The 9,589-nt window shown below is 40.9% G+C and overlaps 1 protein-coding gene across 3 annotated transcripts in view; it reads right to left on the reverse strand.

Annotated features, from left to right (window-relative positions):
• Positions 1 to 9,589, reverse strand: part of psen2 (presenilin 2) — a 23,587-nt gene that overhangs the window by 4,098 nt on the left and 9,900 nt on the right. For all 3 annotated transcript variants that reach the window (XR_006309862.1, XM_043680750.1, XM_043680746.1), the window contains exons 5-8: positions 6,119 to 6,186; positions 5,816 to 6,036; positions 4,935 to 5,033; positions 3,486 to 3,563 (exon numbers count right to left, since the gene is read on the reverse strand). Coding sequence is in view for 2 of the 3 variants with exons in the window: in XM_043680750.1 (XP_043536685.1) it covers positions 3,486 to 3,563; positions 4,935 to 5,033; positions 5,816 to 6,036; positions 6,119 to 6,186 (466 nt within the window). In the remaining variant the exon portion in view is untranslated. The remainder of the gene's footprint in view (positions 1 to 3,485; positions 3,564 to 4,934; positions 5,034 to 5,815; positions 6,037 to 6,118; positions 6,187 to 9,589) is intronic.

Genomic DNA, 9,589 nt, shown 5'->3' on the forward strand with positions numbered 1-9,589 from the left:
GGGCTTATGCCCGAAACGTCGATTCTCCTGTTCCCTGGATGCTGCCTGACCTGCTACGCTTTTCCAGCAACACATTTTCAGCTCTGATCTCCAGCATCTGCAGACCTCACTTTCTCCTCTAACCATCTCGCCCACACCCACATACTCCTGCCAATGGTCATCCCAGAGGAAGGTGGAAGGGTTCTTTAATGATCTGATTGGACCATTTTCAACCCTCAGTCAAACAGTCTTTCTTCCCTTTTCCAATGGTGTTACAAGCAAAAACACCACCTATTTAAAAGAACCCCTGATTTTCCTCTTGGAATTTTTTTTTTTGCTGAGGGTAATGTACCAGAGGTTAATCCTCAGGCCTGGAGGACTGGAACACCTAATTCACTGTTGCTATGGGCTGACAATTTTGAGAGAGCATTGCTGGGTGAGACCTTATGAGACCATTTTAATGAGTTCAAACCATGCAGCATGAAACCCATCACAGGTAGCAAATCTACTCCTCACCTGTTCCCAAAGCTTCCTTTCCTTCAGATTTCTACTGTAGCCTTTTCAAAAGACAACTTATAGGACACATTTTACTGAAAATAACCTGGAACTCTGAAAATTATTCAATGAATCTCCATGCACCATTCATCTTCCCCTTCACAGGCTTTTCTTTTCTGTATTTTCATCCTCAGAATGTGAAGCTCTTATCACACAGTGGGTTGTGCACTCACTGAAGAACAGCTGGGCAAGTTAAAACCTTGTACTAAATGCTTCGTTGAATTGGCAGCAAGGAGGAACTCTACTTTTGGGGAGAAGATGGTAGTATAGTGGTAATGTCACTGGACTAGTAATCCAGAGTACCAGGCATGTGGGTTCAAATCCCACCAGGACTGATGATGAAATCTTTTAAGAAGAATTCAGAATTAGAAGTTAGTTTCATAATGATATGTAATCTCTGTCAGTTGTCAGTAAAAGAATCATTTGGTTTCACTAATGCCCTGTAGAGAAACAAATCTGATCTGACCCACATATGACTCCAGACCCCAGACAATGTGGCTGACTCCTAACTACCCTCTAGGCAATTAGGAACAGACAATAAATTCACATCCTATGAGTGAAATGCTGGCCTGGTAACACCCACATCCCATGAGTGACCTTGTAAAAACTTATAAGCAGATTGTTTCTCATGGTTTTACCATGGCAGACAGTAAATTACTGACCTCAAACACAGAACCAGGCTGTTCAGCCCCTCAAGTCTGTCCTACTGGGTGTTCCCGACATCAGGGTGCACCACCCACTCTCATCTGTCATATCTGAATGGCCTTCTTTGGGAACAGAGGGCAAAGCAATTTCATTGCTATGGCAATGTCTTGAACCCCCCCCCATCCCCTCCTCACTGATAGCAAATACTGGGAAGTTTGGTGCTATAGTGCTCCCCCTGAAGCTTACCCACACACAGACATGTTGTAATATTATCCCTCATCTCTAAGATAGCAAATGGTGTCCTAATTTTCATTATCATAACAGCATAATGTTAAAGATGAATAGTACAAGATAGTTATAGATGAAGGAGGCCATTCAGCCACTCCTGTGACCCAACCATTCCACCTGCTGCTTCTCTTTTCATTAAGCACCCAAGTATTTGCCAAATTATACCAGTTCTCAGAGTCATGAAGTATAGAAACAGGCCCTTCAGCCAACCAGGTCCATGCTGACCAACAGACTACAAACTACACTAATGCCATTTACCTACATTTACTCCATAGCTTACTATGCCCTGGTATTTTAAGTACTCATCAAGATGCTGCTTAAATGTTGCAAAAGTACCTGCCTCCACCACCGTCTCAGGCAGCATTTTCCACACCGCCTGGGTGAAAAGCTTTTTCCTCAGATTCCCTCTAAACAACTTACTCCGTATGTTAAATGTATGCCATTCTGGCCTTAGACACATCTGCCATGGGGGAAAGATTTGCACAGTCTACTCTGTCTATGCCTCTTATAATTTTGTAAACTTTTGGAGGACTGTTGCACAGTGGGGGGGGTGTGTGTGTCTGTCTGTGTAACAATTCAGAATTTTTGTTCATGCTGCGCCTTTCACTAGATTGGACCTATTGCCTATTCACTCTCCATATATCATTTGACGTAATATTCAGTCTTTAATCTTTCCACCCACTGAACTATGTGCACAAACTTCCTGTAAGTGGCCTCCAGGAAGCTGGGCTTGCTTCCACGAAAATAAAATGAAAAGGTAAAAATACAACAGGATCCAATATTAGAAAATGAACTTCCCCTCTGACAGCCAGATTTTATTGTGACTGCTAGGCAATGTTTAGCCCTCAGATGGTTATTTATCAGAGTCCCTTTGAACTGCCTCAGCTAATTTGTCAGACCTGCCTACTATCTTGCCTTCTGCAGATAGGAACTGCTTTTCAGATGACAGACAGTAGAAATTTCAGCACTTGATTCTCAAGATGTAGGCATTACTAGCAAGGCTGACATTCCCAGTGCTTACTTGACAAGTTGGATTTTCTTTAGTCCATGTTTTACAGGCATTTTCATGGTGCTCTTACACTGGGAGTTTCAGGACATTTGTCAAGTGGAGATGAAAGAATGGCCACTATTTATCTAAGTTAGAAAGAAGAAGGAAATTCAGTTGCAAGACTGTGAAGAAAGAGTGGGAAAGTGAGACTCAACACAGGTTGTTGGAAGAGATGAAAGTTGTGCCACAACTGGAGAGAGATGTTGGTTAGGTCTACACGTAATTCAGTTCTGGGCACTGTACCTCAGATGAACGTACCAACCTTGAAGAAAGTGCAGTGCTAAGTGAATAGAACAATATCAGAAACAAAACGGTTACCTCATAACAAATGGTTGGAAAAGCTAGTTTTATATTTTTCTGAAAGGTAGGAGATTCAGGGGTGACCTTAACAAGATGTTTTAAAATGACTAAAGATAGGGTAGATACCAAAAAACTGTTTCCCCTGGGGAGGAAGGGGTCAGACCGTTCAGGGGTGAGGTCAGGAAGAACTTCTTCATACAGGGAAATAGTAGAAATCTGGAATGCTCACAACTAAAATCTGATGAAGCTGGAGTCTTCTGAAAAATGTTGAGGTGGAGACTGATACACTGGGTGAGAGTATTAATAGCCAAGGAACAAATGTGAATAAATGAAGTGAAATTTCAGATCAGCCATGGTTTAACTGAATTGCCTCCTCCTACTCCGGCAACGTGTAAGCATTTTCAATCAGACAGCTACAAGCATTCAAGATGGATTACTACCATCGACTCCAGAAAATCAGAAATACTTCAAAAAAAAAAATCAGCACAAGACAAATGTGGGTTGGATGGTCTCCCTCTATGCTGTTAAGATCCTACAATAACACATGATTAGCACACAGTGATTGACAAATTGAGTTTGGGAGCTACATTCCACAAACAAACTACCCGGATGGGTTCTAAGATTTTAAAGTGATTTATGGAAGTTACTTTAGCACGAGTCTCACACTAACCTGCATTACAGGTGTAGTTCAGAGGCTCCTCAGTGTCCACACTTCGCTTCGCCATCGTTACCAACCAAACCATTGTGGCTGCAGAGAAAAGGAACTGGTTAGGACACAGTCATAAAAGCAAAATATTGCTGGAGTTGCAACTGAAAGGAGGTGTGGAACTCAGTTCTAGAGGCTGTAAAGTGCTTAAGTAGAAAATGAGGTGTTATTCCTCCAGCCTGCGTTGTGTATCATTGAAACACTCTAGCAGGCCCAGCATAGAAATGTCAGCATTGGAAATACTGAATTCCACAACTTCAACCAATTACCTCTGTCCTCCATTTTTCTTATACCCCAGCCTTCCCTGGCCATGTCTTGTTGACTTTGCTCTCAGCAGAGCAAACCTATTTTCTCTTTTATATGCTTTCATTCTACTTTCTATATCTCCTTTACCACTATTCTCACTTCCTATGTCTTTTGTTCTGGGGACCCTTACAATCTGTCACATTTGCTTCTCCACCTCTGCTGTTAACAACATAAAACCACCATTTCACAGTTTTTTTTAGTTCCAAAGAAGAGTTATATCAGACTTGAAACATTAACTTGGTTTCTCTCACCATAGATGCAGCCAGACCAGAGTTTCTCCAGCACTTAATTTTTTTATTTTCTAGTTAGTGTCCACTTGTTAGGCTCAAGACAAGTTTGACTAGTGTTCTTCTTCCTGTCATATTCCAGACACAAAAGAGTGTGAGCTAGTCTTTCCCAAACTAAATAAGGTAAAGTTGCCACGGTCCTACCAGACTGTAGGGCTGCTTTGTCATTAGAGACAGATGTCTGTTGGTGGTTTAGCCCGAGGGTCACCATGTCTCAGGCCGGGGTGAGATTGACAAAGTACAGCCTTCAAGGTAACCTCAGCCAATATAGGAATTGAAACTGTGCTGTTGGCGTGACACTGAATTGCTAACCAGCCATTTAGCCAACTGAGCTAACTGACCCACCCGCAAACGGATTATCTTGAGAATCACAGACATGTTATACCTCAACATGAGCCTGAATTACAGAACCAGCCTTTGAAATATAATCAAACGTTAAGCCAACTCACCAAACCAAACATAGAAACTGATGTACTGAAACTTCAAATATGCAATTTACTACATTTCTATGCACCATTCATTGAGAATGTTGGGGTATAAATTGGTAACAAACTCCCTCGATAATACAACATCCGAACCTCTTCCCACTGGCACTGCACAGTTACATTTCCAAATGCCTTCTATAATACACTGAACCTCACCATCCCAAATCAGTTCCTATTAGACTAAATCCTAGCGTTCCAATTTAATCCCTATGATGCTGAGTTCTATCAGCTTTTGTGGTGTTCTCATACTTCAAGGTGTTTCCTTCCTTTACAATCAGTGATATTTGGATTTTAAAAATTCCTAAATGTGTAGGTGCGGTTTAATGTATATTTACAGGAATATATTAAGGCAGGAAATATTGGTTCATTCCTCTCCTGTGCTGTTTCCACGAGCATACGCAGGGGACCTTTAGGGCACAACACTGCTATTAGATCTGTAGAAAAAAAAAGACATAATGAAGTATCAAGACAATCACATTGAACTCAATGAAAACCACTATGTGCAATAGTTATAAAAATATCATATTGGTCACGTGATAGCCCGGAGTTAATTTAACGATGATACTAGCTCCTATACTGCTTTCATTTCTATCTGCTGAACACTGAGTTACCATTACAGAAAGATTTCAATCTCAATGGAGCTGGATGCTGAGTGTTCAAAGCTGAAGAAGTATTCTGAAGTGTCATCACCATCGTAATTTAAGAAAGGCAGCAATTTAACTGCACCTAGCAAGCTCCCACAAACTGCAGGGTTTTTTTTTAAAAGGCATTAGTGGAGGAATAAATACTTACAGGGACACTGGAGAAAATTCTCCTGCTCTTCTCTGAAATAATGCCATGGGGTCTTTTACAACTGCCTGACCTTGCTTCGATGTTTCAGCTAAAAGGCAGCACCTCTTGACAGTGCAACACTCCTTCAGCATTATACCACGAGTGTCTGGATAGTGTGCTAAGTTCCGGAGAGGCACTCAGAAAGGTAGGCTCAGAGAAGACAGGACTACCCACTGAGCCACGCTGATCGCAGTTACGTTAGCACAGCCATGATAACATCCTGTTCTCCATTATTTTTAGGCACATATTGCACCTTACTACACAAGCTGTTGTCATTTATTTTTAGTAAAATAACCCACTGAGACTATCCTGTACTCAATCAATGTGATAAATTGAATATTAAATGCTTTCTGTTTATGAATCCTGAGGAGAGTTTTGCACATACCATAAATAGATATTGCGCCAAGAATGACCCAAGCTGACCATTCAGGGAGGTATTTAATGAAGACCAAGGCCATCAGTGCACTGATCATGATGAGGTAAGCCTGCTGGAGCTGCAGAGGTCCCTTCCAGTGGATGCAAACCATTCCTACTGCTCCAAAGTTCCAAATGATTAGGATCAGGGTGGGATAATCCATGGCCACATTGTATGTCTTAAAGACTTCACTAGAAGTGAGACAAACTGAGCTGTAAGTGGAGCAAGTGACAAAAGCTTGAGGAAGATGGGAGGGATATTACAAATACATACCCTAGGTAAATGTACGTGAAGAGGAATAGCAACAGGAGAGAGGATAGAATCAGCCATCCATGGATAAACTGGAAAACATGAAAGCTCTGGTTAGGTGACCATTTTCAGTTGTTTATTCCATCTGCTGCTGAATCCAAAGAGCAGTGAGAAAAAACCTCACATTCTTCAGTGCTAGCTCGATATCAAACTCTAACTGAAGTTCTGTGGCAGGTTCACAGAGTAATAATAAATTAGACAGAAAGTGCATTTTTGCAGCACCTTTCACAGTCCCCAATAAAGAGCTGTTAAAGTGCATCTACTGTCATCATGCAAGGTATGCAGTGGCCAATTTACACACAGCAATGGGGTAGTGACCCAGTACTTTCTTTTAAAGTTAACTGAATGTTAAATATTGACGTGGATACAAGGGAAAACACATTGCCCATTCTCTGGAATGAGATGGATCAGATATAGAGAAAATATAATGCAAGTTCTTACTTCTTCTTTGCTATTGCGGTGTTGTCTTCATCTGTTATTAGTCTTTAATGCAGTGGGTACTGACGTCATGCTAGTGAACAGCGAGTTGAATGCCAGTTTTGTTTTCAACACAACTATAGAAAGGACTTGTTGTCTGGAGTCTCACATGATTGAAATACAAGATTGATCCCACTGCTACGTGGAGTCAACAATAAGAAATAAAACCTCCCTTGGTGTATTCGTCTCATGGTAAAGAAGACTCCAGTTGCTGGGTAACCTTCAGAGAGTAAGTGACACAAGGCAGGTCTTTTCTGCAGTAGCACCATTAAACAACCATCTTTCTAGTGGATATGGCTCAGCCACATCTGCTATCAATAGCTTTGCAAAGAGGTAATGATTCAAGCTGAAGGCGGTTCCTCCATTGCATCCTAATGATGCCAATTTAATATCACCCATTGGTCACATTATTGGGTACGGAACCGATATCAAATACCAACAATAGTTTGCAACATTTCATAGAGTTTTGCGCTAACTCCTTTATAATCTCAAACATACGTTCCTGAACAGTCCACAGTTTGTAATATCGCATGTTTCTACACAGCCTATAATATCGCACAATTTAAATATAGTCCAGCGTATAATATCACAGTGATTAAACACAGAACATGAATTATACAATGCCACTCACAACAATGTAGTGCCTTGATGTGCTATACAACAAGTTAAGTACTTTTGAAGTGAAGTCACTGGTGTCACATAGGAACAGTATAACTCCTGCTGCTAAGTAGAAAGGCATCAGGGATGGCTGCGCATATCCACTTGGCTCACATTATGAATGTTGGCAACACCTATCTTTCCAAATACTAAAATTGCTCTGAAACATTGCTGTTAAAGTCCCCAGGAGAATTATTGTTTGTGCAGCTTGGGGACAGTTTTGTAAAGGTTCAACCACTGTTAACTGGAGATAGCAAGTTTAGAATAAAAGCTAATCTGTGCAAAGGCTGATATTCAGAAATATGAAACATTTAAACTGTATTAATAAAGCCTCCTTATGAAGGGTCACAGCTGTCCCCAAAGTCAAAAAAGCTTTATGGAGGGAATTATTACATAGCCTGCTGGCTCAGCTAGCAGTGAAAGGATCATGTCTTCAGTTCTGCATTTGACGATTTTTATTAATTTTTTTTTAAAAAATCAATAAAAAACACACAGCTACAAAAGAAATAGATATTCAAGCATTTCCGATAAACGTAAACTCCTATTTTCAGCAATGCATAGGTAGATTTCCTCAGCCAGTTATGGGAACTCTCAGTTGTTTATAACAAACTGACGTCAAAAATTCTAAGTGAATCGATATTGAAAGAAACTATTGAAAATAAACTACAATCATTCATAATGCCATTACAAGAAACTGCCTGTTAAACTGTTCGCTTGCTACAAGTTGCACTTTTCTGTGAACTGATTTTATTATTGAGAAGACAGTTATGAAAGACCAGCTTGCAAAACAAAATGCATAACTGACTGTCAGAAAGCACAAATGCACAAAAATCACCACTCACTTTTAACAGTCACAGATTCTGATACACTGTGGCTGACACTGCATCTGCAGTGGCACGAATTACACTGCCATATAGGAAGCACAGCAATAAATTACAAATAGCACACTCCTAAATACAGCAATGGGCTAATGATCAGGTAATTAATTGTCAGGACACAAAAGAGAACGCCCCTGTTCTTCAGCAAAATAGCACCATGGGAATTTTTTACATTCAGGCAAGAGCAGACAGAACCCTGATGTAATGTCTCATGGCACCTCCAACAGCACAAACATTGTCTCAGTACTAGATTGGAAGCATCACAGTAAGTGTTCAAGGGTAAAATATTGCTAATACTGGAAATCTGAAATAATAAAATGCTCAAAGTAAGCAGGAGCTCAGGAAATACTTATGGAGAAATAGTTAATGTTTACTGATGAAGAAATCAACCAGAAAGGCTAAGTCTATTTCTCTCCACCAATGCTGCCTGACCTGCTATATGTTTCAGGCATTTTCTGTTCAAGTCAGATTTGAGCACTGTCATTATGACAGGTGAGAATGCTACTTACTGAGCCATAGCCAATGATAGTTTATTAATGGCCGACAGGATCACAGTGTTCAAGCTCCTCTCAGTTAGTGATAGTCCCCGAGGAGTGCAGGCTAATTGGTCAGTCTGTAGTTTTATAGTCCTATCTCTGATTCCAGTTCAGTGAACAAGAATCCATCCCAGGCATGTGGGGCAACTACATTTACCCAAAAGGAGGTGCTTTGCTCCTCTCTAGCATTTTCAAAATTCTATAATATGCCCCCATAGTTCCTGATCAAAGGGAGGAATGTTCTTAGATCTTAGTGATCAAGTGGAGACAGGAGACAGGAGTTTAAGACTGATGGAATAAATGGTTTTAAGCCCCAAATACAATTAAGTGGCAATAATAGTATCGTTAGAGTCGGAGTTCCAGGATTTTGACCCAGTGACAGTGAAGGAGAGCTGACATATTTCCAAACTGTGTGGCTTGGAAGTGAACTTGCAGATGCTGGAGCTACCATTTATCTGCTGTCCCTGTCCTTCTCAGAGGTAAAGATTGTGGGCTTGGACTGTGCTTTTGAAAAATCCTTGGTGAGTTTTTGCAGTGCATCTTGTAGATTGATGTACAGTTCCAGCAGTGTGTACAATGATGGAAGGAGTAAATGTTTAAGGTGGTGGCTGGGATGCCAATTTATTAGGCCACTAAGGTACAAAATTATTTCCTTTTAGAGTCATAGTCGTAGAGATGTACAGCACAGAAACAGACCCTTTGGTCCAACCCGTCCATACCGACCAGATATCCCAACCCAATCTAGTCCCACCTGCCAGCACCCGGCCCATATTCCTCAAAACTCTTCCTATTCATGTACCCATCCAAATACCTCTTAAATGCTGCAATTGTACCAGCCTCCACCACTTCCTCTGGCAGCTCATTCCATACAGGTACCACTCTCTGCA

This window comes from Chiloscyllium plagiosum, chromosome 3 (assembly GCF_004010195.1).
Source record: "Chiloscyllium plagiosum isolate BGI_BamShark_2017 chromosome 3, ASM401019v2, whole genome shotgun sequence".
NCBI lineage: Eukaryota > Metazoa > Chordata > Chondrichthyes > Orectolobiformes > Hemiscylliidae > Chiloscyllium > Chiloscyllium plagiosum.